The sequence below is a fragment of the Podarcis muralis genome, chromosome 16, assembly GCF_964188315.1.
Source record: "Podarcis muralis chromosome 16, rPodMur119.hap1.1, whole genome shotgun sequence".
NCBI lineage: Eukaryota > Metazoa > Chordata > Lepidosauria > Squamata > Lacertidae > Podarcis > Podarcis muralis.
In genome coordinates, this window is record NC_135670.1 from 18,845,068 (window position 1) to 18,872,841 (window position 27,774).

General features: G+C 48.9%; 1 protein-coding gene across 1 annotated transcript in view; it reads left to right on the forward strand.

Moving 5' to 3' along the window:
• MAP3K11 (mitogen-activated protein kinase kinase kinase 11) overlaps positions 1–25,328 on the forward strand; it is a 36,353-nt gene extending 11,025 nt beyond the window's left edge. The window contains exons 2-10 of the mRNA XM_028709906.2: positions 12,300–12,480; positions 14,559–14,707; positions 14,869–15,044; positions 16,593–16,833; positions 17,700–17,813; positions 19,297–19,423; positions 20,360–20,445; positions 22,313–22,657; positions 23,529–25,328. Of these exons, the coding sequence (XP_028565739.2) occupies positions 12,300–12,480; positions 14,559–14,707; positions 14,869–15,044; positions 16,593–16,833; positions 17,700–17,813; positions 19,297–19,423; positions 20,360–20,445; positions 22,313–22,657; positions 23,529–23,968 (1,859 nt within the window). The 3' untranslated portion in view covers positions 23,969–25,328. The remainder of the gene's footprint in view (positions 1–12,299; positions 12,481–14,558; positions 14,708–14,868; positions 15,045–16,592; positions 16,834–17,699; positions 17,814–19,296; positions 19,424–20,359; positions 20,446–22,312; positions 22,658–23,528) is intronic.
• The last annotated feature ends 2,446 nt before the right edge of the window (positions 25,329–27,774 follow it).

The following is a 27,774-nucleotide window of genomic DNA, read 5'->3' on the forward strand; positions in this document are numbered from 1 at the left end:
GCATTTTGGTGAGGTTCCTGGGTGTATTAGCGCTAGTTTCCTTGGTGTTAGGTACCACCTGTAGGTGAGTTTCAGTGTGAGTTCTTTTCTTTTCGTTGATATGGATTTAAAGGGGGGTTTAGACCACATTCTGGTCCATTGAGAGGGGTTTATCTCATAGCCTATGTCATTCTCCCATTGATTTTTGATTGCGTCTAGGGGATTTGCGAGATTTTGGAGTAGTATTTTGTATATTGCGGATACCATCCCTTTACCGTTTCCCTTTGTTGTTAGGAGGAGGTTTTCGAAGGTTGTCAGGGGCCTAGTTGCTGCTGATTTTACTGTTGGGTTGTTTAAGAGGGCATGTAGTTGGTGTTGTGTTAACCAGGGCATTTGGGTGTCTTCTAGTTTGTCTTGTATTTCTTGTGTTGACAAGGGTTTGTTATTTTTATAAAAGTCTATTAGGCGATACAAGCCTTTGGTTCGCCAGGTTTTTATCTTGAGGTTTTGTGCTGCATGGTGGAATAATGGGTGGTACGCCAGGGGGATTAGTGGGGATGGGGTTGGGGATAGTTTGCCTATTTGTGTTTTCCATGCTTTGAGCATGGTCTGTGTGTACCTGTTAAGTGTTGTGGGAATTTTCTTTAGTTTGTTTGGGAGGAGTGGGTATGTTGTGGTGCAGGTGTTTTCAATTGTGTCCTTCTCTAGGTGTACCCATTGTTTTGTCTCATCTTCTAGTATATATGGGATTATATGGCGTATTTGGTTGGCGTTGTAATATGCTTCTATGTTGGGGATTCCCCATCCTCCTTCTGAGGTGGGGAGGTGCAGGTATTTGGGGCTTATTCTTGGTTTTTTATGTGAGAAGATGAAAGAGTGTAGTTTTCTCTGCCAACTGTGAAGTTGGGTTGAGGGGATCCAGATTGGGAGGGTTTGGAATAGGTAGGTTAGTTTTGGGAGTGTGATCATTTTGATCATGGCTATTTTGTCTGAGAGAGTGAGGTTCATGTTATTCCATCTCTTTAGGTCTTTGTTAATTTGTCGCCACAGGGGCTTGTAGTTGTGGAGGTATAATTTATTGAGGTTTCTGGTTATTTGTACCCCTAGGTATCTGAACTTGGTGTGGCAAAGTTTTATTTTGGTGACCTTCGTGAGTTCTTTTTGGGTGTGAGGAGGGGTGTTGAAGCACATAGCTTCTGACTTTGTGAAATTTACCTGTAGGCCCGACACCATTGCAAATGCGTTGAGTTCTCTGATTAGGGAGGTTGCTGTGCTTATGGGGTCTGGTGTTGTGACCATTAGGTCATCTGCAAAGAGCCCTAATTTATAGGTCCTGCCTTTTATTTCCACTCCCTTGATGTCTGTGGCTGCTCGGATGCGGATTGCTAGGGGTTCCAGAGCCAGGATAAATAAGAAGGGAGACAGTGGGCATCCTTGTTTCGTGCCTCTTTGGATAGCTATAGTGTTAGAATCCATATTGTTAATTCTGCATTTTGCTGAGGCTTGGGAGTATATTTGTTTGAGGATTTGTAGGAAGTTGGGGCCAAATTTCATGTTAGTTAGTACTGCTAATATGTATTTCCACTCCAAGCAATCAAAGGCTTTGAGTATGTCTAGGGACATAATTGTCAATGGGAGTTTGGTTGCCTTGCTGTGTTCGATCAGGTTCAGTAGTTTCCTGATGGGGTCTGTTATATTGCGGCCAGGGACAAAGCCAGTCTGGTCTGGGGCTATTAACTTGTGTAGGAAGATTTTTAGGCGGTTGGCCAAGATTGATGTGAATATCTTGTAGTCTTGGTTTATTAATGAGATTGGGCGGTATGATTCTACTTTGAGGCTGTCTTTTAGTGGTTTTGGGATGGAGACTATTTTGGAGTGGGTCCAGGTTTTGGGGATGGGGCCTCCTTTTATGATGTCGTTGAATAGGCGGGTCATGTAGGGCATCAAGGGTTCTTTGAATTTCTTATAGAATTCTGCTGTGAAGCCGTCTGGGCCTGGGGCTTTGTGTGGTTTCAAGTTTTTGAGGACCGCATCTATTTCCTCTGGGGTGATAGGGCTGTCCATGAATTCCCGCTCCTCATCAGTTAGGGTAGGCATGGTCAGTCCTGCTAGAAATTTTTTGATTTCCCTCTCTGGTGGGTTATGGGAGGTGTATAGGTTGGAGTAAAATTCTGCAAATTCTGAAATTATTTCTTTGGGGGAGAATGTTATGTTGCCGTCTTTTTTGGTGATGCAGTGTATTCTTGTTTTGAGTGCTTTTTTCCTACATCTATTTGCTAGTATTCTGGAGTTTTTCCCTCCATATTCATAGAAACGTTGTTTAGAGTATAGAATGTTGATCATTGTTTTGTTGATTTCTAGGGAGTCTAGTTCTCTCCTTTTCTGTTCTATAAGTTTGAGGAGTTTTTTAGATCCTGTTTGTTTGTAGCGTGATGAGAGGGCTGTGATGTCTTGTTCTATTTTGCTAATTTTTGAGGAGGTTTGTTTTTTAAGGAATGTTTTCTCTTTTATGCAAGCTCCTCTGGTGACCGCTTTCATTGCGTCCCATAGGAGTGGGGTTGTTGTATTGTTTACATCGTTTTCTTTGAAGTAGTTTTGGAGGGTTTTTGTGAGACTCTCTCTAATTTGTTTGTTTGTAGTTAGGATGGGACTGAAGGACCAGGATGGGGTGGTTTGTGTTCCTTCTCCTATTTTAACAGTGACTTCTACTGGGGCGTGATCTGTGATTTTAATGTTACCTATGTTTGTTGATTCTACTGAGGGAATCAGACCCTGTGTGAGTAGAATGCTGTCCAGTCTGGACACTGTATCATGGCGTCCCGATTGGAATGTATGGCTGATGTCTCCCGGGTTTTGCTCACCCCAAATGTCATAGAGACCCCTGTTTTTTAGCATTTTTAGTAACTTGTAAGAGTTCCTGGTTGTTGGGGGTTTCCTTCGGAGGAAGGTTGCCCATGGGGTTGTGGGGTGGATATCTTTCAGGGATATACCTTTCATATTTAGATTGAGGTCCCCTCCTAGGATTGCTTCCCCTTCAGAGAAGGAGAGGAATTTGTTTAGTGTTTTCTGGAAGAATTCTAGTTGTTTCGTGTTTGGGGCATATATGGAGCCGATTGTCAGTTTGATTTTGCCATCTAGTGTCCCTTTAGCGAAAATGAATCTGCCTTTTTTGTCCTTGAGGACTGTTGTGGCAGTGAAGTTCAGGTCCCTACTGAGTATTATGGCTACACCACGGGCTTTCCCTGAGCCTTGTGCGACCCACTGTTGACTAAAGCGGGGGTCGCTCAGGAGTTTGCTGCCTTTGGGTGGATTGTGTATTTCTTGTAGGAAGGTGATGTGTGGTTTCATGGTGTTTATGTATGAGGTGATGCGTTTTCTTTTGATGGGGTTTCCCAGCCCCCTCACGTTTAATGTAATTGCTTTTAGGTTAGCCATTTTGTTTATCTATTATGTGGGGCGATTCCATGCCAACCCGTTCGGGTTGTCTTGTGTCTCTCTCTTCGTGTTGTTTAAAGAACCAGTGGGGTTGCGCTGACCTAGGGTGTGGTGGATGGGGGGCTAGTAGGATTAGAGTGAGATTTGGGTTAAAGAGTAGGGGGTAAGTTGTAGGGAGTTTCCTATATGTAGTCATATAGGTGTTTGTTTGGGGTATTTTGGGCCATCTGGCATTTAGCCAGTTGGTCCTAGGTCTCAGCTGGTGTGGAAGGCCGTGTTCAAGGACAGGCCGTCCCCCCTGTTGTCTGCGATAGGGGGTGATCAGCGAGACAGTGTGAAGTGACTTTGTAACGTCGCTGTCAGGTATAAGGTTTGTAAGCAGTGTTGCCAGTATTATGAGCAACATTGTTGGTGTGTTGGGGTGGGGATGTGGGTGCTGGTACGCTCTGGTGCCACCATAGTGCTGGTTGGGTATCAGATTTTAGCCTGATTGTGGGTTGTGTTATTAAGGTTGGAGTTGTTTTTCCTTAGTATGGAGTATGGGGGTGTTGAAGGTGTGGGTGATGGGGAATGTGGTTGAGGTCGTATGGACTGGTGTTGGGGTGGGGATTTCTGTGGGGGTGCGGGGCTGGGGGGGGTGTTGATGGTGTTAACTAAATCTATGTTTTGGGGGGGGAGGGGAAAAAAAAGGGGGGGGGAATCACCAGTCCTTCAGTTTGTGGTTTTTTCCTGGTTGCTTCTTTCAGCCGGGGTTGTTGTTGTTGTAGGGTTGTCCATCTGCGATGAGTTGGTTTGGTTGATCTTGGTCTGGTTTCTTGTGTCGTATGGCCGGCGGGACGGTTCTGAGCATGATGCTTGCCTGTATTGGTTTGCGTTGTTGCGCCGCTTCTGTTGTATCTTTTTCTTCTGTACCATTGTCCAGTTGTTTGCTGTTGTTTCCTCGTGGTTGGGGCTGTCGCTTGGTGGGTTTGTCGGTTTCCATTCCGGCGGGAGGTCGAGTTCAAGGTTCTTTAGTAGTTGCAGGGCCTCGGGTATGTTGGTAGCCATGTGTTGTGTTGTGTTCGTTGTTACAATGAGGCGGAAGGGGAAGCCCCATCGGTATTTGATCCCTGCTTGTTGGAGACGCTGGGTGCATGGGCGCAGGCTTTTCCTCCGGTTTAGGGTATCCTGCGATAGGTCCTGTAAGGCCAGAATGGGGGTTTCTCCATATCGAAGGTTGCTTGAGTTTCTGAGTTGGTGCCATATTTCTTCCTTCTTTCGGTAGCGTGTGAAACATACAATGATGTCTCTTGGGGGGGCGCTGGGTTTTGGCATAGGTTTTAGGGCTCTGTGAGCCCTCTCCAAGTCCTCTGCCTCAAGTTTCAGGCTTGGGATTGTGTTTTTCAGCCAGCGTATAATTAGGTCCGCTGGGCTTTTCTCCTCTGTTTTTTCAGGAAAGTTGCGGAAGCGGATGTTACAACGTCTATTGCGGTCTTCAAGGTCGGCTTGCTTAATTTTCATCTCGTTGTGTTCTGCTTCCATTTGGTTTACCAGTTCGTCCAGTTTCTTGTTCACACGTGCGTTCTCCTCCCGGTATTGTTCTATTATTCTTTCTTGCATTTGGTTCTTGTTCTCTAGAGCTTCCACTTTGGAGGTTAGATTGTTGATTAGTACCTGCATGGGAGCCATTGTGGCCTTCAGTGTTTCTTCTAATCGTGCTTCCATTTCCCTCAGATCTCGTTTCGTTATTGGGTGGTCATCATCTTGAAGGGGAGCTACCATCTTAGCATTGTTTGCCATCTCCCTGGTTGGTGTCATCTCGGTCTCCCTGATGGTTTTGGTTTGAGGTTGGCTTGGCGTCCTCTTGGGGTTGGGCGTGTGATGGTTAGGAGTTGTGGCAGTGGTGATTCCTGGGTATTGTTGGGTTGCTGAGCTGATCAGGCTTTGTTGGCTGGTGGCTTTTACAGAGCGTTTCGATTAGGTGGTCATTTGTGTCACTTCTAGCCTGTGTTTTAAGAACTTCTCTAGGGCTTCTGTAGATGCCTCAGCGGTGCCGCCGAGGCGGGGGGGGGCAGGTAAGCAGAGATGGGTAGACTCTCCTCTGCTTTCCCGTCGGCAGAGATGGGGGCAGCAACGGTAAATTTGGGGCTCCTTTTTCTTTCTTTCTTCTTCTTCCTCTCTCCCTTTCTTTCTCCCTCTTTGCGTTAGTTCCACTGTCCTCCGGGTTTTGGAGCTCCTCTTGGCTGTTGGGGGGGGGGTCGGGTGCCTTTCCGGCTCAATCAAGGTCGTGGGGGGGTGTTTTGGCTCCTTTGATAGATGCCCGGGCACCCCCAATTCCTCTCCGTTGGCAGTGCTGGCAGCAGCAGTTCTGGGGGGTCCGGGAATCGGTCACCAGAGCCTTTTACTCTGGCTGGCTTCAGGAGCTCTTTTCTTCTGCTGCTGCCGCCATGCTGCCTCGCCGGAAGTCCTTCCTTGGAGGTTTTTAAGCAGAGTTTGCATGGCCATCTCTCATGGATGTTATAGCTGAGATTACTGCATTGCAGGGGGTTGGACTAGATGACCCTTGGGATTCCTTCCACGCTACAATTCTATGATTCCATGATTCTATGTTCCAATGAAACCCATAGCCATAACTAGCTTAGGACGATTTCTTCCCATGGGTCTACCCTAATGAAAACATAGTTGTTGACCACAAACTTAGATATATTTATTACCTGCCCTTCACCATGATGTTCCAGAGTATTAAAATCAGTTAAAACTGATATTGCAGTTCCTTGAGAACCTTACCTTTTTGAGGGGAGAAGAGACAAATTTCTAGTCCTTTATGCTGCCAAGTAAAAACTCAGTGGGCCGCCCATGAACACAAAGTAGTGTGCTGGTTAATTCGTAGGTAGAATTAACCTAGTGGCCTCCCGAACAATATTCACACCATACATTTAAAGCACTAGAGTACGCTCCGGGCAGCTTCCAACTTATATAAAAACATAATAAAATATTTAAAAACTTCCCTACACAGGGCTCCCTTCAGAAGTCTTCGAAAGGTTGTATAGTTAATTATCTCCTTGGCTTGGGTTTTGTTTCGTTTTTGTATAACTCCATACCCTCCAACATTTCTCCGATGAAAATAGGGACATCCTGGGGTCAAATCAGAAACCAGGACAGCTTCTGTAAATCTGGGACTGCCCCTGGAAAACAGGGGCACTTGGAAGGTCTGAAGTGTGGGTGCTGCCACGCCAAAAGATGGATTGCTTACAAATGTGGAATCAGTGTTACATGGCACCTGAATCGGTGCCAGTTCCACAGACCAAAGCGATTTGACTTAATAAGTTGTGTGTGTTTGTGTGACGGTGCTGGTAAGCAGACCTCCCTCCGGGATCTCTAGGAAGGCTGTGGGTGTCGGTGGAGGGTGTGGCGTTGTTTTACAGAGGGCTTTCCTTGCGTAGGGTGTTCTTTCAAGGCAGAGGAGGGAGGGGGAGAGAGAGAGAGATTTGTTCGCCAGCCTCTCTTAAACAATGGCCCAGTGGTTGTGGCAGAGATCTGCTCCCTTCACTTCCTCCCCAGTGGCTTCCTGCTTGCTCTCGCTCAGGCTTCCTCTCTGTCCCGGCTGACTGGGGAAGGGAAAAACGTCTAGGCCTCAGAGCAGCAGCAGCAGCTGTTGGGGGCGGGGAGGGTGCCTTCTTGGGGTACTTCTGTCGGGGGAGCCCCTTCCCTACAGCCCAACGGAACAATGGACCGATTCTCCTGCCAGCGCCACGCACAATGGGGCGCTCAGTGACGCAGCGTCCCAGGGAAATGCTTGAGTCGCCTACGGGTCATGGGGCCAAAGCCCAGCCAGAACGGCGGGGCTGGGATTGCCTCGCAGCCAGGGCTGCAGAAAGGGCTTGTGGGCCATAGTTGAGGGCCAGGGCTGAGAAGGACCCATGCTCCCAACTGGTACTAAAGGAACGTGGGGGGCGGGGAGTCCTTTTGGGTGTCTCAGAGGGAGACACCCATAACCATTTCCCAGGATCTGGGAGGTACAAAACGGTAACAGCAGTGCCTCTGATGACGTGCAGAGTGCAGCCTTGGGTCACCGTATCCTGTGCTCGTACAGCTGGATTAAGGAGACAGGCTTGTTTTCTTCTGTTTATTGGGTGGTGGTGTTTGTATTTATAATGCTCTGCAGCATCTGTGAGACATGAGACACTAAGCCGCTTATGCGTTAGGTAAGGCAGATAGATTGCAATTCCAAATATGTCACATCAGAAAGGTATGGCAAGGCAGCTCTGTTTCAGGTAGCATTAGGGATTATTTGGTTTATTCATAACCAAAATACAGTTGTACCTCGGAAGTCGAACGCCTTGCAAGGCGAACGTTTTGGCTCCCGAACTCCGCAAACCCGTAAGTGATTCTTCCGGTTTGCAAACGTTCTTTGGAAGCCAAATGTCCGTTGCGGCTTCCAATTGGATGCAGGAGCTTCCTCCAGCCAATCAGAAGCTGCACCTTGGTTCCCCAATGTTTTGGAAGTTGAATGGACTTCCAGAATGGATTCCATTCGACTTCCGAGTTACGACTGTTGTGAAATGGACCTAAGTCTAGGTGGACATGTACAAAGGGCTTTTGCCTGTATGTATCTGCAAGGAGGAGGGAAGGAAGAATGTGACAGCTCAGGGATAGGAGCCAACCCCTAGGGGCCAAAGTCCCTTCACCCTCCCCCAATAAAACATTTGAGGGGGCCAAGCCCCCCAAAGTTGATGGGCATTGCCATTCAAATGGTGTGGGTGAGCCCCAACATGTGATTGATTATGGGGGGGGCTGGGCTTACCTGCCCTCCCCCAAATATTTTACTCAAATTGGCACCCCTGGCTCAGTGGGAAGACATCTACTTGGCATACAGAAAGTTGCCATTTAAATCCCTGGCATCTTCAGCTAGGGTTTCTGAGAGCATCCTTTTTGAGAGCTGGACATTTTCTTTATCTCTGTCTGGCAGCCACTGAGAACAGGCAACAGCTTTCGAATAGGCAAGCTGCACATTGTTAAGTGCACGATCACATTTAATGTACCTGCTTTAAAAAGGTGGGGGTAAGGAAGCCGAATCGGGACCACATCACAAAGGGAACGGGGTTAACCCTCCTCTCTTGCTATGGTGAACACATACACATGGAAGTTGCTGTAGACGCTTCCCTCCTGGGCAAAGAGCAGCGTTCAGTGCGGTGATATTTATCAGAGTCCAGGCACAGAAGAAGGAAAAGGTTCAACAACCCTCTCCCTACCACATGCCCCTGTCTAGATCCCTGACCAACATAGGCCTGCTCCCCCTCCCTCGTCGTCCCCCAAAATGCCTGCTCTTAATAAAATGAAACAAACCTGTGCACACTCTGTGTGATTATTGGTTCCTAAGATTTGTCGTCTCCTGTTCCTTGTGTGCCCCATTATATATTTAACATTGCCCCCAAACTGTTCTGGGGAAACATCCTGATAAGCATGAGCTGTCTGGAGACAGAACAGGCAGCCTTGGGAGGTGGTGGGCTCTCCTTCACTGAAGGTGCTTAACTAGAGACTGTCAGGGATGCTGTCACTGGAAGATTCTTGCCCTGGGCAAGGGGTTGGGCTAGATGACCGCTAGGATCCCTTCCAGCTCTAGGATTCCTCTGTCCCTCATATGTTGGGGGAACTTAGATTGATGACTACAAACATCTAGATGCTCCTTCTGGCTCCTGGATCCCAAGTTGTATAGGTCTTTAGGGGGAATCACTACCATCTCAAGTAGAGGTTAAAAAAAATGAACCAGGAATTACATGTGCTTTTTCCAGCTCTGGCATGTTGCATTCCTGACAATCAGGCATTAGTTTCTGATGACTGGTCCCAGGGCTCTAGCGTTGATTTTGGAGCATCAAACAGGTAAGGTAAAGGTAAAGGTACCCTTGCCCGTACGGGCCAGTCGTGACCGACTCTGGGGTTGCGTGCCCATCTCGCTTAAGAGGCCGGGGGCCAGCGCTGTCCGAGGACACTTCCGGGTCACGTGGCCAGCGTGACGAAGCTGCTCTGGCGAGCCGGCACCAGCGCAGCACACGGAAACACCGTTTACCTTCCCGCTAAAAAGCGATACCTATTTATCTACTTGCACTTAATGGTGCTTTTTTACTGCTAGGTGGGCAGGAGCTGGGACCGAATGACGGGAGCTCACCCCACCGTGGGGATTCGAACCGCCGACCATACGATTGGCAAGTCCTAGGCGCTGAGGTTTTACCCACAGCGCCACCCGTGTTAAGGTAGAGAGCCTTAAATATGAGGACTTGCAACTTGAAAATAAGGCCCAAAGCCATTGGGATCCAGCGGGAAATTGAAAACACACTTGCAGCGGCAAGGAGAGAAGTATGAGTTCAATCTGGAAAATTCACCACTGTGCTGAGCAAAATTCTTTCATCTCCCCACTTTGAAGAGTAGTGATTGGGGGTGGGTTTCAGCTTTTTGGACCATCAGGGCGTGGAGCCAGGACTCCTGGGTTCTTTTGCCTGTGAAGTTCTGAGTTGGGTTTAGTAGGTTAGAGCAGAGGAGCGTGACTGCTTCTGCCTCACCCTGGCGCAGTTTCCATGCTGTGTGTGTGCCAAGTGCACGGAGGAAGCTTGGCAGCGTGGGCAAAAGCTGCCAGCACAGGAAGCTCCTTTTGTGCCAGGGAGGTGCTGACGAGGGTGCCTTCCCAGGAACCGATTGCCACATAGTGCAGCAATAAGAATGTCAGGAGAGCTCTGCTGGATCAGACCCATCTAGCCCTGTTCTCACGGCTGCCAACCAGATGTCTGTGGGAAGTTCACAAGCAGGGCCTGAGTGCAGCAGCCGTGATCCCCAGCAAACCAGTGTTTGGGGTCATAGTGCCCCCAATAGCATATGTAAAATATTGCCATTGTAGCTAGTAGCCAAATCATAACCCCTTAGCCACCCAAAAGGCAGTACTCTAGAATGGCAACTTAAGCTGACAAAATATGTGCAGCTTTGCAGACTTAACATATAGGACAAGAGAACGAGAAGAACATACATTTAAAGAAGATTGGAAAACATTTATTGAATATATGGGGGGAAACTGTGTACAGCTGAAAGCACTGGGAGCATTAAGATAAATTCACCAGTGTAAATAAGTTTTGATGGCTGCAATAATGGAATACTGAATGGTTTAGTTTTTGTAAAATATGCAGGGATTTATGATGTGCAAAATGAACCATGGGAAGAGAAGAATGGAAGTCATTAATATTTTAAGGATGTTTAAATGAGTATTTAAAATTGTAAAACAGAAAATTTAATAAAAATTATACACGCACGCACACACACACAAATAAATAAAACAAAATGGCAGTACTCCAGAGGGTTGTCACAAAAGGCTGTCAGCCTTTGTAATTTAAGCTCCCTTTAAGCTGTTGCTGGGACGCGGGACCACAGAGCCTAGGACTTGCCGATCAGAAGGTCGGCGGTTCGAATCCCCGCTATGGGGTGAGCTCCCGTTGCTCGGTCCCTGCTCCTGCCAACCTAGCAGTTCGAAAGCACGTCAAAGTGCAAGTAGATAAATGGGTACCGCTCCGGGAAGGTAAACGACGTTTCCGTGTGCTGCTCTGGTTCACCAGAAGCGGCTTAGTCATGCTGGCCACATGACCTGGAAGCTGTCTGTGGACAAACGCCGGCTCCCTCGGCCTATAGAGCAAGATGAGCGCGCAACCCCAGAGTCGGTCACGACTGGACCTAATGGTCAGGGGTCCCTTTACCTTTACCTTTTAAGCTGTTGCTATTATTATATTTGGGACGCGGGTGGCGCTGTGGGTTAAACCACAGAACCTAGGACTTGCCGATCAGAAGGTTGGTGTGTTCAAATCCCTGCAACGGTGTGAGCTCCTGTTGCTCGGTCCCTGCTCCTGCCAACCTAGCAGTTCGAAAGCACGTCAAATGCAAGTAGCTAAATAGGTACCACTCCGGTGGGAAGGTAAACGGCGTTTCCATGCACTGCTCTGTTTCCCCAGAAGCAGCTTAGTCATGCTGGCCACATGACCCGGAAGCTGTCTTCAGACAAATGCCGGCTCCCTCGGCCAGTAAAGCGAGATGAGCGCCTCAAACCCAGAATCCTTTTACCTATTTTTTAAATTTGTTTGTTTGTTTGTTTGTTTGTTTGTTTGTACCCCACCCATCTGACTGGGTTGTCCCAGCCACTCTGGGCTGCTTCCAGCATATACAAAAACACAATAAAACATTAAACATTAAAATCCTTCCTATAAAAGTTGCATGATCCACTACGCTGAAGTCCATTAACCACCTTTAACATGCTATTTCCCCCTCTCCCAATATTTATTAAGATAATGTGCTAAAACCCCAAAAGCCTTGAAAAATAAAAGTGTGCCCTTAACTTTCCATCCCACCAATGCTGGGTCCATGTCCTAACTCAGCATTAGAACAATTTCCTATGGACTAGGACATGGGAGACCAGTGTTTAAGTCTTCAACACAGCCATGAAGCTCAGCGGGAGACTTTGGGCCAGTCGCTATCGCTCGTCCTGACCCACCTCACAGGGTTGTTGTGAGAATATAAGATTGAGAGGGGAAGAAATCCGTATGCCACCTTGAGCTCTCTGGAAAAACAAAGGTGGCGCCATACAAATTATCATCAGGATGGGGCAATGGTAGATGTCCGTGTTAACGGGAGAAAAAGTATTTTGTTAATATTTGTAACAAAAGGACTCTGAGCATATGAAGGGTGTCTTACTCCTGATTAGCCCCTCAGATGTATATGGGGAATTTTAAGGAAAGGCTTCCAGGTTATGAGGAATGAGGGCCAGGGAAGCTTTGGCCTGGTAAGGCCTCTCCGATGCATTTTGCTGGATGGAGGCCTCCAAGCCTCCTTCACTGCCTTCCCTCAGAATCCCATGTCTGCTTCTTCTCTCCCCTCAGTCCTGCTGGCGGAATACGTGGACGATGGAGATGTAAGTGGGAAGACGCTGAAGATCACTGATTTTGGGCTGGCCCGCGAGTGGCACAAGACGACCAAAATGAGCGCGGCGGGCACCTACGCCTGGATGGCACCGGAGGTCATCAAAAGCTCCACCTTCTCCCGGGGCAGCGATGTCTGGAGGTGAGAGGGTGGGGTGGGCCCCGTCTAAGGTTGGGTTTTGGCTTTGGAGCCCAGATGTGCAGGAAAAAGCAAGGACCCTCTTGCCCTGGGACACCTCCCTTGCCAAAGCAGAACACCCTGTTTCGAAAACCGTGTCAGAGTCCCAGTTAACTAACACGCTCTTCACGTTCTTGCTCCAAGGATCTGTGGAAGTCCACAGCAGGTAAAGGAAGCCAAATTCTGTGTGTGTGTAAGAAAAGAGTCTCCCCTCTTACACACACACCTTTCAGGCTGGGTTTGGAGCTTTGAAAGGGGAGCAGCTCAGACTGAGGGTTTGTCTGGGAGCTGCAGGTTCCAGCCCTTTCTGGCTCTCGGCCAGGCCCTGATCCAGGCAGGTGCTGACATGCACTTCCCCCCCTCACATGCAGCTAGCCAGGCACTTTGATAGCAACTCTGAAGCTCCTGACTGCCTTGCCGTCTCCTGTGGCCCTGAGGGAGACTGGAGGGTCTGAGAGCCAGCCAGTTAGTGCGGGGATCCCTAACAGGTCCTCACAATCATTGGTAGTGTGGATATCTGCTGTGGGGCCGGATCTGCTCCCCTTGTTCCTCCACTAAGGACACTCCAGGTCCAGGTCTGGGCAACGCTGAACCGAAGCAGTCTACATGTGTGTAAGAAAGAGGCAGACAAAAACAGGCCTCATTCACACCATACATTTAAAGCGCTCTGGTGCCACTTTTAAATTGTTTCGTTTTCCCCCAAAGAATCCTGGGAAAGTGGGAAGGGTGACGGGCGTGTTTAGGACAACTCTGTTCCAGAGCTACACTTCCCATAGTAGTTTCCCCAATCAATTCCTCTTCTTGGGGAACTCTGGGAAACTGTAGCTCAAGGAAGGGAATAGGGGCCTCCTAACAACTCTCAAGGGACGCGGGTGGCACTGTGGGTTAAACCACAGAGCCTAGGACTTGCCGATCAGAAGGTCGGCAGTTCGAATCCCTGCGACGGGGTGAGCTCCCGTTGCTCGGTCCCTGCTCCTGCCAACCTAGCAGTTTGAAAGCACGAAGTGCAAGTAGATAAATAGGTACCGCTCTGGTGGGAAGGTAAACGGCGTTTCCGTGCGCTGCTCTGGTTCGCCAGAAGTGGCTTAGTCATGCTGGCCACATGACCCAGAAGCTGTAGGCCGGCTCCCTCGGCCAGTAAAGCGAGATGAGCGCTGCAACCTCAGAGTCGGTCACAACTGGACCTAATGGTCAGGGGTCCCTTTACCCTTTACCTAACAACTCTCAGCTCCCAGGATTCTTTGAGAAAAGCCATGACTATTTAAATTGGAATCCCAGTGCTTTAAATGTATGTTGTGAACGTGACCACAGTGGGCATACACAGGACAGGGCATTGGGTAACAAGTGACTGAAACCATTTTTCATCGCCTGTCATGCATATGTAACAAAAAAACCCTTGTGAGCTTGCAGCGCAACGTCTCGATCGCAAGCACCAGTCTCAAGTAAGCGTAAAGAGATGGGCTTCACTTTCCAGGTAGATGTTTGCTTGCCGTTTTAGCCTTGCTTATTAACTGAGGGGAAAGACACCCCGGTGGCTTACAGATATCCATAATAAAAGAGTCTCTTTCCTCAGGCTTACAAGCTAAATTGTTGTTGTTATTTTATTATTTGTACCCCACCCATCTGACTGGGTTGCCCTAGCTACTCTGGGCAGCTTCCAACAAATATAAAAGCACAATAAAACATCACACATTAAAAACTCCCCTAAGGGACACTGCACAAAAGGAAAATAGATTGGGAAGAAGGAGGAAAAAGTCATTTGGCACTAGTTCTTGGAGTTCTAGTAAGGACCAGCTGGAATAGGAGATCAACTGGAAGGGGACAGAGTGGAACCCTCTATGGAAGCAGTTTCAAAATGTCTGGATAAGATTAATGAGGAGGGACTTTATAATTCCCACCCCTGCAAAGATCAGGAGAGGAGGGAAGCCCAGAGCTCCACCGTTTGGCCTGTTTTGAGAGGGCAGCAGAATATCACCCTGCAAGCGGGTGGCTCAACAGCACCCTAGAATTTAGCCCTATCTCCCTTGTCCTTTTCCCTCCAGCTATGGGGTACTCCTTTGGGAGCTTCTCACTGGCGAAGTTCCGTATCGGGGCATCGATGGCCTTGCCGTGGCCTATGGGGTCGCTGTGAACAAGCTGACTCTTCCTATCCCGTCCACTTGCCCGGAACCCTTTGCACGTCTCATGGCAGGTAAGCAGGAAGCAGTAAAGGAGGCGGGACTTAGGGGTTCCATCACAAGATGGGATGCCCTGCAAAAAAGGTGGGAAAGGGCTGTACCCATTTCTGGCACCGGTTTGAGCTCTGTGTGCATTCTGTCTCCCTCCCTCCCGCTTCCCTGTTGGTCTCGCCAGAGTGCTGGGAGCAGGACCCCCACCGGCGCCCCACTTTTGCATCCATCCTGTCCCAACTGACGGTGCTGGAGACCCAAGTCCTCCATGATATGCCCCAGGAGTCCTTCCACTCCATGCAGGACGACTGGAAAGTCGAGATCCAGGACATGTTTGATGAGCTGCGTGCCAAGGAGAAGGTAAGGGAGAGACGAGAGGAGCTGGAACGTTCATTCGGGGGCAGGGCTCGGGCCTAGAATCTCGTCGTTGTACCAGAACACAACACTTTTGAAAGCAGCCTTTGTCAACCTGGCTCCCTTCAGATGTTTGCGACTACAATTCCCCTCAGCCCAATGGGAGCTGTAGTCCAGAACATCCAGAGGGCACCAGGTTGGCAAAGACTGCTTGGAGGTATCAGTCAATCCATCACTTATTATACAGTCACAGGCCTGCCAGAATAGAAGAAACAGAATAAAAACATGATAATTAAAACATTTACTTATTTAAAATGCAACATGATACAAAGGGTAAAGCATATATATTTAAAATACCAATATGATTCAATGATAATCCATCTAATCCCCGAATGAGGGCACAGGATACCACCCTGAAACTGGGACCTTGTACATGTCTCTGTATTAATGACGGCTAGCGCTTCTGAAACAAGCATGAAGTGTAATTAATGAGTATGAATGGGTTTTGTTCTGTTCTTTCTTTTTAGCTGGGAGGAAGGGTTAGTGGCTGCCATTTTATTTCCCAGGAAGCCACAGTACGGCGCCACAGCTGGGGCATTCTGGGACAATAAAATGTTGATGTCCAGGAGGAGGCAGCAATAGACGAAAGAAGGGTGAGGGTGGAGACAAAAACAAATGTGGGTAATTAAATCAGGGGTGGGGAACTTTGGCCCTTCAGATATTACTTTACTGTAACTCCCATCATCACTGGCCATTGGCCATGGTTGCTGGGGCTTATGGGAGTTGTGATTCAGCAACGTCCGGAGGGCGAAAGGCTCCACATCCCTGAATTAAAGGAAGGTGAATTTACTCTCTGAATTGCAAGTCAAGTGAGGGGTTTACTAATGAAAATGGGTGGAAAAGCAATTTCTGTGCACCCCTTTGCCCAGGTCAGTGGAAGGGCCCACGTGCTGGCTGGGACTGATGGGAGTTAGAGTCCTGGATGCGCCCTGGGCAAGGGCCATACCTCAGCGACTGAGCACCTGCTTTTGCACGCAAAAGGTCCCATGCTTGTCAGGGCTGCTGGGAGTTGTAGTTCAGCAACATCTGGAGGGCCAAAAATTCCCCATACCTGATCTACATGGACCAGTGTTCTGACTCACTATAAGGCCATGTTCACACTATACATTCAATGCACTATGGCACTACTTTAGACAGTCCTGGTTTCCCCCAAAGAGTCCTGGGAGCTGTAGCCTGTAAAGGGTGCTGAGAGTTCCCTGTGGAGAGGGATGAATTGCTAAACCACTCTGGGAATTGTAGCTCTGTAAAGGGAATAGGGTGCTCCTAATGAATCTCACACACTTCACTACACTTCCCAGAATTCTTTGGGGGAAGCCATGTTTGCTTAAGGTGCTTTTAAAGGTATGGTTTGAATGTGGCCTAGGCCAGGTTCTGGCCCCGATACTTCTCACTGGAGAAAGGAAGCTCCGTCGCCTGCAGGTTTCCAAAAGCCAAACACTCGCTCTCTCGCTCTGCCCAGACCCACACGCGTACCTTTCCCCCTCTTCTTCGCAGGAACTGCTGAGCCGCGAGGAGGAGCTGAAGCAGGCAGCCCTGAAGCAGAAGTCCCAGGAGGAGTTCCTGCGTCAGCGGGAGCACGAGCTGGCGCAGTGGGAGCTGGAGGTCTTTGAGCGGGAGCTGAGCCTCCTCATTCAGCAGATGAACCGGGAGCGTCCCTACGTCAAGAAGCGGAAGGGGACCTTCAAGAGGAACAAGCTGAAAGGGAGGGACAGCGAGCACATCAGCATGCCACTTGGTAGGGCCCACGGGGGGGGATCGGGGGGGCCAGGCAGAGGCAAGGATTCCTGTCAAGGATGGCTCCTGGTTGGAAGGGGTGTCTTGACAACAGGCCCTCTAGGAACATAGGGTTGTTGTTGTTGTTGTTGTTTGTTTGTTTATACCCTGCCTTTTCCCCTGACGGGACTCAAGGCAATTTTATCCAGTCCTACTTAGAGTAGACCCACTGAAGTTAATAGACACGTCTAATGTATTAATTCAACCAGGGTGGATTTGATTTAAATCAAATCAATTTAAATCACTAGTCAGTTAAGACTTGGTTTAAATCACGATTTAAATCATTAGTCAGTAAGACTTGATTTAAACCATTATTATTATTATTTTACAGAAAGACTCATTCTTGTTGGTATCATCTTAATATTTACAACCAGATGAAGGTTTCATTTTTGAAATAATAATAATTTTCAGAGTGGTTTTTACAGTTATATCAAAAATTACTGATTTGGTTATACACAGACAGATAATCGTGAAATTATCATGAGGTTTAATAAGTTAACTGTTTATATTTGGACAACTTTTCTGCTATACTTGGAAGGAGAAAAATAATCATTTCCTCAATAACAATTTAAACCATTTATTTAACTAAAACAATAACATTATAGCATATGCATCCATGTTTGTTAACTGATGTGGTTAAACAATTTTAAAAAAACCAACAACACCTGTTGCCAGTCCTAAGTTCAGTGATGGGGATGAAGAACCATGAGCCAAAACTTTGGAACATTGACAGAGCCTGGAATTCTGAGCTGGCCTTTTCTAAATTAAACTCATTTTAAACTATGCATTGTTACAGATGGGTAATTCATGACCCCCTCCTTATTTCAGATTTTAAGCATCGCATCACAGTAATGGCTTCTCCTGGATTGGACAAAAGGAAGGACTGCCTGGAGATGGGGGCAGGTGGCTCCCCTCCCTTCCAACGATTCCGAGCTATCCGATGTAAGTAACATTTATTGGGGAGGGGAGGTGTAGAAGTGGAGCAAGTGGAATCTGGAGTGTTCAGACTTTCCTCTAGGTAACCCCAACCAAATCCTGGCTGATTGCCAGCGATTTGGGAGTGAAATGACAGCAAGGTCTGCTTCTAGTCAGGTGAGGCACATAGGGCTGCCAAAATGATCAAGAGATTGGAGCAACTCCCTTATAAGGAAAGGTTACAACATCTGGGGCTTTTTAGTTACAAGAAAAGGCAAGTACGAGGGCAGGGAGACACGTTAGCGGGTGTATAAAATTATGTGAGGTGTAAAGGAAGTGGCTACAAAGACGTTTTTTCTCCCTCCCTTATAATAACTAAAATTCAGGAGCATCAAATGAAAATTGAATGTTGAAAAATTCAGGACAAACCAAAGGAAGTATTCCACACAGTGCGTAGTTAAACCCTGGAACTCACAGCTGCAGGAGGCAGTGAGGGTCGGCAGCTTGGATATATTTTAAAGGGGATTAGACAAATTCAGGGAGGATAATAATAATAAATAATAATAAATTTTATTTATACCCCGCCTTCCCCGGGCTCAGGGCGGCTAACACCAGTAAAATTACAATAAAAACATAATAGGGGGGGAAACCCCAATTTATAATACAGGTTAATATGAAATTTAAAATGCAGCCTCATTTTAAAAGTAGCCCATAGATAAAAACCGTAAGGGGAGGGAAACATAAGGGTCAGACTGAGTCCAAACCAAAGGCCAGGTGGAACAGCTCTGTCTTGCAGGCCCTGTCAAGTCCCGCAGGGCCCTAGTCTCTTGTGACAGAGCGTTCCACCAGGTCGGGGCCATTGAGGCCATCGGTGGCTGCTAGGAACAAGGGCTATGTGCTACCTCCAGGATAATCAGTCCTCTGAACACCAGCGGCTGGTAATTGCAAGTGGGCAAGTGTGCTGTGGCTCTCAGGTCCTCCTTGTGGACTTCCCAAGGGCATCAGTTTGGTCACTGAGCAAGCAGAATGCTAAATGGGCCTTTGGTCTGATCCAGCAAGGCTCTCATGATATTCTTCTTATGGAACATCTGAGCCTGGTACCTGGATTTTGTGCTAGCCAATAAACTGAATCTTAGCCATGACACAACAGTTCTGTTTCAGAGAGGTGGTATATGACCAGTTCTGGATGGAGCTGCAATCCCCTGAGGAAGTGGCCTTCCCCCAAGGAACTCTGGGAGTTGTAGTTCTTTAGTTTTGCTAAATTCTAACTGTACCTAAGAGGAAGCAATTATGGTTTAAACCAGTTAAGGTTTGTATGCAAAAGTGCCATTTAATACATGGACCCCTTTTTTATTTTATATTCTTTATTGAAAAATAAAAAATAGTGTCCACAGAGTAAGATAAGACACAGAAAAGAAGAAACAAGAAATAGTACCTATGTAGAAAACAGAACAACAAAAAAGGATAAAGTGGGAAAAGTTGTTTCTCTTTGCCCTCCCACCCTTTGCAGTGGAGCCAAGTGAAAATGATCGAAATTGGGGTCGCCAGTCGCCGCGTCGAGGGGACGAGATTTGCAACGGCCGTACAAAGAGCTCCAGTTCCCCCAAACCATGTGAGAGCAGTACGCAGAATGGCAGGTAGGGGGCAGCCTTTCCTTCCTCCCCCATTCCCTTGCTTGCTTTTAGAGAATGGGGGTGCCTGGGTTAAAAGAAAGGACTGCAGCTCAGTGGCAGAGCACCTGCTTGGCATGCAGAAGGCCCCGGGTTCAATCCCCTCTCCAGTTAGACGGATCTAGTTGCAGGTGATGGTAAAGACCCTTCTCTGCCAAGACCCTGGAGAGCGGCTGCCAGTCAAAGCAGACAATGCTGGCCTAGATGGACGAACAGGCCGACACAGCATAAGGCAGCATCATAGGTCTTAATGACTGGAGCAGGCTGTACTGTCATGGACTGGCTGGGTGCAGAGGAGCAGTGGGAGACACCAACTGGGGAACCCCCAAGGGAAGAAGGCTCACATCCAGGGGGTTGGTGGTGGGAGGACAATGAGTGGTCAGAGGAAGAAGAGGGAGCAGATGGGAGGAGAAGGTGTTGGAAGCGGAAGAGGCAACAGGGTTTAGTGAGCAGGAAGAGGCTGTGGCAAAGAGCAGCCCAGAATTGGAGGCAGAAGCAGAGTGGGGTCAAGAGGCAGCAATGAGGCCGGCTGCTGAAGAATCCAGGGAGTCTCCCCCTCCTGCTGTGACCTCCCCCCGGTCTCCCCAAACACAAAGAAGAATAAAGAGGGCACAGCAAAGACAAGGCAAAGGAGCCTCAAGTTGCTTGCGGGGGGGGGGGGGAGGGAGGAGAGTCTTTGAGAGAGGTAGGAAGGCGGGGACCTTCATTCCTTACCTTATAGAAGCAAGATGTATTGGGAAGGGTTACTGTGATCACTAGGCCTGTGTTGTTTTGATTTATTTGACTACAGAGTAAACTTCACTGACGCCGGTGTTTTATATTGCTGACTTACTCCTGACTCCGGCTCCTGACATGTACACATCCCCTGAGCAGGTTGCAAACCCTTTCTTGTCCCCCTCGCAGGAGAAGGTCGCGGCTAGAAGAAACGACGTGGTACATGGAGCCAGAGGTGCTGCCCGTTCCTGAACAGACCCAGCCCAGTCCAAACGGTGAGCTCTTTTCAGGGTTTTTTGCACTGTTCTGTCTCCTGAATTGTTTCCCCTGAGGAGCTGTAGCTCAGTAATAGAGTCTGTGCTTTATAACTGGGGTCGGGAACCTCCGGCCCACGGGCCTTTTAGGGCCCACCAGGCCTTTCTCATTTGACCCATTTTGGACAAGCATTGCCCAACTGCCCTACACCTCGGCATCATGTCTATGACGTGAGGCAGGAAAAGATGCACATGAGCCAAAGGGGAATTGCAGGTGCCGTCCATCATCTGGTCGTCCATGCAGGGGGACGGGGATGGGTTGGCTGGTGTCACTGTGGTACCAGCTGATTACAAGGTGGGCAGCCCCACCTACCTGTCCAATGTGGCCTGCATAGATGGGCGAGAGAGGTTCCCCACCCCTGCTTTACATGCATTTCCCGTTACCTGTTATGTCGCTGGCATGTTTATACTGCCCCTGGAATAAAATGAACACCTGGCACCTCCTTTTATTTGCTGAGCTGAATCTGACACATAGGAGCTGCCCTGGAGACAGTTTTCCCACAGCTGTTGCATGAGGGCTAAACTGCAACTCCCAGGTTTCTTGGAGCTATGTGCTTTAAACATAGAATGTGGAGATGACTTCAACAGTTTGCATTCTGTGGTATTTTGGGTTCCCCTTACAAATTTTCTAAAGTTTTTTTTTTTTTATGGGGTACTTCCGCAAGTCCTGAGGTATGCCCAAATCTGCCGACACTTCCCTCTTCTATGTCAGGAGGTGTCAGTTTGACTACATAAGCCATGAGTAGGCAAACTAAGGCCTGGAGGCTGGATCTGGCCCAATTGCCTTCTCAATGCAGCCTGCGGACAATCTGGGAATCAGCGGTTTTTTTACATGAGTAGAATGTGTTCTTTTAATTTAAAATGCATCTCTGGGTTATTTGTGGGGCATAGGAATTCGTTCATTCCCCCCCCCCCAAAATTTATAGTCCGGCCCCCCACAAGGTATGAGGGACAGTAGACCGGCCCCCTGCTGAAAAAGCTTGCTGACCCCTGACATAAGCAATAGCGCTCACAACCTTAACAATAGATATAGCGGGAGTGCTTTCAGCATACGCCTGTGAGAAGGGCTGTAGCTCAGTGGTAGCACATCTGCTTTGCATGCAGAAGGCAACAGGCTCTATCCCGGCCATTTCCAGGTCAGGTTGGACTGTATGGACTGGCTGGAGGCAGAGGAGTGGTGGGAGGCATCAGCTGGGGAACTCCCAAGGGAAGAAGGCTCAAGGCCAGGGAATTGGTGGTGGCACGATGACGAATGGCAAGAGGGGGGGGGGGGAGAGGTGTCAGAAGCTGAAGAGGCAACAGGGAACTTCATTAACGTGTGACTCCAAAATTCCGGATTTGCCCCCCAAAAAAAACGGATGCCAAAGTTTAGTACTAGTTTTAGTTCTGTTTTGTGCCGCAAACCCTGTGTTCCATGCCAGCCCCCCCCCAAAAAAAGTCATTGACAAATCGGGGTCACAAGTTAATGCCAACAAATCCAACTTTGTCCAGTTGACTTCAAGCAGGTGCCAGTGTTCAGCGTCGGTTTTGTGCTGCAAACCCCACATTTTGTGCCAGCCTGCAAACTGAGCAATTGACACTCAAACTGGGGTCACTGTTAAATGACCCCAAACCCAACCTTGTCTGATGGACTTCAAACCAATGCCAAGGCAGTCTGCTGGTTTGGTGCCGCAAACCCCACATTTTGTGCTGCCCCCCGCAAAACTGAGTGGGCTTCAGTGGGCTAAGTGGGGACTTAAGTTAGCTAAGTGGGGACTTAAGTGGGGACTCAAGTTTGTAACACTATGTCAGGTTGTGGTTTGACTTTCCAACTTTCTTACCCTAACAGGCAGTGTCCCAGTCGATTGCCCGGAAACCGAGGACCCAGTCCCAGAACGTCCCAGTGCCCCCCGACTCATCCAGCGGGCCCTGCTTCGGGGAACAGCCTTGCTTGCTTCTCTCGGGTTGGGCCGAGAGCTTCCGTCCGCCCTCCAGGAGCCCCCGCCACCCTCCCCTCCGCAAGAGTCCACCCCCACCGTCCATGTGGAGCTGTGCAAGGAGGAACCTCCTACGGATCTCCTCGTCGATGTGGCCTCTGGAGGCAACAGGGGAGCTTTGCCTCCTCTCTGGACCCAGATGTCGCCCAAGATCCCGAGACTTGTGGAAGGCCGTGGCAACAAAACCCAGAAATGGGGTAAGTCCTGGCAGGAGAATTTAGGAGGCTGCAGAGGGGTGGGGTTGAGCTGGTGTAGATGAGGGCTGCAGCTCAGAGGCTGAGCAGACGCTTTGCAGGCAGTGGGTCAGCCCCACTGTCATCTCCAGCTAGGGCTTGGAATTGTCCCCCTGTCTGCGCCCCAGAGAGCTGATACCTGTCTTTGTAGACAATGCTAGATGGGTCAGTGGACTTGGGCCACATTGGCGCAGTTAAAGTGCCATTATACCACTTTAAACCGTCCCCGCTTTCCCCCCGGGAATTATGGGAGCTGAGTATTGTTAGAGGACCCCCTTATTCCCCTCACAGAGCTACCATTCCCAGAGTTCCCTGTGGTTCTGTGAGAGGAAATAAGGGTCTCCTAACAACTCTGAGCATCCTTAACAGACTACAGCTCCCAGGATTCTTTGGGGAGTTTATAGTGGTTTCGTAGCTTCCTGTCTTCATAGGACGGAGGCCTTAGCCGAATCTCTGGGTGTTAAACCAGCGTAAAAGGCGGCAGCATGGCTGAATACAGTGGTACCTCAGGTTACAGATGCTTCAGGTTACAGACGCTTCAGGTTACAGACTCCGCTAACCCAGAAATAGTACCACAGCTTAAGAACTTTACTTCAGAATGAGAACAGAAATTGTGCTCTGGTGGTGCGGCGGCCCCATTAGCTAAAGTGGTACCTCAGGTTAAGAACAGTTTCAGGTTAACAGACCTCCAGAACGAATTAAGTTCTTAACCCGAGGTACCACTGTATAGTTTTTTGAAGTTTCACAACCAGATTCCAGTTCCCTCCAGGGTTTCTTTCCGCTTGAGTTAGGGGCATCATGGCTAACATGTGCTTATGCTCTCTGTTCCTTACAGATGGTGCTCTCCCTTCTCCCTCCTCCCCCCGCAGCCCCCGCTCCCCCCGCCCCTCCCCACACGCCAGCCTCATCTCCAGGCCCCGCCCTTCTCCCGTCCGCAGCCGCATCGACCCCTGGAGCTTTGTGTCTTCTGGGGCCCGTTCCTCGCCAGTCCAGTCCCCTCGCCTGGGAGCGCGCCAGTTCAAGCCACTGGGTCCTGAAAGGACCAATCCTTTTGCGGCTCCCGATCCCTTTGCCTGTGGGGACTTCTCAGCCCCGAGGGAGCCAACAGCGCCAGCCACCCCTGACCCCTTCCTCGTTGCGTCCAGATTGGCTCCACCCGGGCGGCTCAGCCCTTCTCCGTTGCCGCGCCAGACCTCCCGGCCCCTCCCGCCCGAAGAGGAGCTGCCGTGGTGGACAGCAGCTGCATCCGCTCAAGGACGGACGGCCCCAAAGTGAAGGGAAAAGCAAAAGAAGGAGGTCCCGCCTTCCCGAAGCACCTTTTCGTTCAGGAAGTTGGCGCCTTGAACTTTGAACCCCACGCTCAACTGTGATTGGACATGAGGCTGCAAATGTAGTCGAAGGCTGGGAGCATGGGCTTGCTGTCGAAAGGGGAGACGGGAATCGCTGTCCAAGGGGGAGAGGGGGGTTTTCCCATGCCATAGGGGGGAGGTGGGCACACCCCCACACACCTGAGTACCTTCTTCCCTTCCTCCCCACTTTCCATTCACTGAGCGCCTTAACCTCAACAGTGTTGGGAAGACTTTGCTTCTTTCTCAGCCGATTCCTTCAGGGATGTCAAACCACGGGATAGTATTGAGTGCCCCACGGAAGTGATGAGGGGTTGTGTATATTGGGCAGGGGGTGGGGGTGAGGGAGAGCGGAGAGCCCTTTCTCATGCCCCTCCATGAAATGAACACTAACCGGTCAGACCCACGCTGGCAAGTCACTCTCCTCTCCTCCACCTTTGCTGGAATGGCTTGTGGGGCTTCCACGACCCCCGCGTTGGCCAGGCTCGCTCGCTGGCAGCTATTGTCTTCATTGCGTACTGATTCTCCATTCACCGTGAGGGGCACAGCTCCCCCTTTCCATGACTAGGCCTTAGTGGCTCTCTCTCCACTGAATGCAGGGGCAGGAGGTAGAGCAGCTTTGTCCAACCTGGAGCCCTCCAGATGTTTTGGACAACAACTCCCATCATCCCATGGCCAGCAAGCGCTGATGGGAACTGTAGTCCAAAACATCTGGCAGACTCCCAAGTTGGCCAAGGCTGGCATGGAGAGCCTGTGAAGCAAGCAAGACTCCACTCTCCTTTCTCTGTATCCTTTGTCCCCAAAATGGGCATCGCTCCTCCCGATTTATGCAAGGAGGAGAGCCTGCCATGGCTATCTTGACCCAAGCAGGTCTGAGGATGCTCTGCAGCATTCAAGAGCGAGCCACATTGCACAAACATGAGAGGAGAGAGCCCAGAGTGGGGGTACACACTGGAGCCAGATTGCCCCACCTGCTGGTGCCCGTCTTTTGACGTGGACGCGTAAGAGGAAAGCAAAGAATGTCTTGCAACGGGCTGCACTTGCAATGAAAAAAAGCAGTGCTTTTTCCTGGTTGGAGTCTGACAGCCACTAGCACTTTGAATGTGCAATTCTACTGTGTCCGCCTCTCCCCTCTCCCCACCCTACTTGAAATTCACATGTGAGTGCCAGGCTCCCTCGTGCACCTTCTCCCGCTCCACGAGGGAGCCCCCTGTCTCAGGCCCAATCTCAACTTGCGACGGGCCAAGCCTGTGAAATGAGACCAAATAAACCTCTGATTGCTGCCTCCATCCCATGTGTCTCCAATGGTCCATAAAGGGGGTCTGCAACACCTCCCTAACAGTGGGTGTGGGTCAGGGTGAGAGAGAGAAAGAGAGTGCAAACTCCTTCCGTGTTTAATCTGGTGACTGGCATCTGCAAGAATCAAAACAGCAGCCTTGTCTTATTCCATACCTGCATTTGTGATAACTTGGAACTTCGGCCGCATTCCCGTTCAAAGCACTACAACACAACTTTAAACAAAATAATAATAATAATAATAATAATAATAATTATTATTATTATTATTATTATTATTATTATTATTATGCAATTCTGGGCCTCATCAATAGGAGTATAGCATCTAGATCAAGGGAAGTAATAGTGCCAGTAATTCTGCTCTGGTCAGACCTCACCTGGAGTACTGTGTCCAGTTCTGGGCACCACAGTTCAAGAAGGACACTGACAAACTGGAACGTGTCCAGAGGAGGGCAACCAAAATGGTCAAAGGCCTGGAAATGATGCCTTATGAGGAACGGCTAAGGGAGCTGGGCATGTTTAGCCTGGAGAAGAGGAGGTTAAGGGGTGATATGATAGCCATGTTCAAATATATAAAAGGATGTCACATAGAGGAGGGAGAAAGGTTGTTTTCTGCTGCTCCAGAGAAGCGGACACGGAGCAATGGATCCAAACTACAAGAAAGAAGATTCCACCTAAACATTAGGAAGAACTTCCTGACAGTAAGAGCTGTTTCACAGTGGAATTTGCTGCCAAGGAGTGTGGTGGAGTCTCCTTCTTTGGAGGTCTTTAAGCAGAGGCTTGACAACCATATGTCAGGAGTGCTCTGATGGTGTTTCCTGCTTGGCAGGGGGTTGGACTCGATGGCCCTTGTGGTCTCTTCCAACTCTATGATTCTATGAATAATAATAATAATAATAATAATAATAATAATAATAATAATAATATAAGTGGGTCTCTAAGGTGCTACTGGAAAGATTATTATTATTTCCCCCCCCCCCCAACTATGGCAGCCCAACACGGCTACCTACCTGTAACTAGAACCACTTTAAACAGTCATGGCTTCATCCCACAAATAATCCTAGGAAGGGTAGTTTGTTTAGGGTGCTGAGAGTTGTTAGGAGACCCCTATTCCCCTTGTGGAATAACAACCAATCCCTCTTCACAGGGCACTGAGTATTGTAACTGAGAATTGGGAGGGGAATAGGGGAGTTCTTTAAAAGCAGAATGTTAGAAACTCGGCTGGAGTGTATGCCACAGGTCAAGAAAGGTTCCAATAGGGCTGTGTGGTTAAATATTTCATCGGAGGAGGGGGCGAAGGGACCTCAGCCCCTAGGAGTTGGCTCCTATACCCTAAATGACAGCTGGTGTATTGACCCTGGATTTTATCCTGAGTGATGCCCAGGACTGGACACAATATGTATTGTCAAGCCAATTGGGAGCAGTGACAATAATACCATTGGCATCCATCTGTCTCGAGAAACAATGGAGTGTGCTTTTGGGGGTGAAGTCAAACTGCTGCTTTTAGCAGCCTTGAAGTGACGACAAGATCCCCGCTCCCGGCCTCATGATGTGGTACAAAGGAAATCAGAGCAATACGTTCGGCACCAGCTTGCCACAAGGGGGCGTACAAGGAGCCATCTGACCGTATTGGAGAATCTGAATTTGTGTAAGGTTTACTCCTTAGCCTTTTCTTCTCCTGAAGGTATTCCATAAGGCAGCAGAAGTTTAAGAGCAGAGTTTTCCTCCGCCTAGGTGAGCTACCTCCCCAGGTTGACAAGCCCCACCTGCCCCTCTTAACACTATTAAATATCCATGTAACTGTCCAGTTGCCAAGAAAATCCAACACAGCCATGTTTGATTTCAAAAGAGGAAAGTTCCTCAAAATGAGGAAATTGGTTAAAAAAGGAGTTAAAGGGCAGAGCCAAGAGGGTAAAATCACTATTAAATGCTTGAAAGTTGTTAAAAACGGAGGGGGTGAGTGTGCTAGCTACCCTACCCCCAAAAAATCACTGCCAAAGGCAAGTTAGAGAGTGACAATATGGCCTTGTAGACTCCAACACACAAGGAGGCATGTTTTATAACCATGATTTTCAAGGGTTCTGAAATACACAGACACCCCACCTTGACTACAGGACCCCCACTCTTCAGAAGATCACCCTTCTACTTGTGGAAGTAGGTCAGAATGGGGGGGGGGTAGCACACTCGCCCCTTCCATGGCATGTTATATATAGTAAAGGTAAAGGGATCCCTGACCATCCCTGACTGGGGTTGTGGCGCTCATCTCACTTTATTGGCCGAGGGAGCCAGCATGTGGCCAGCATGACTAAGCCGCTTCTGGCGAACCAGAGCAGCTTACGAAAACGCAGAAACGCCGTTTACCTTCCCGCCGGAGCGGTACCTATTTATCTACTTGCACTTTGCCGTGCTTTTGAACTGCTAGGTTGGCAGGAGCAGGGA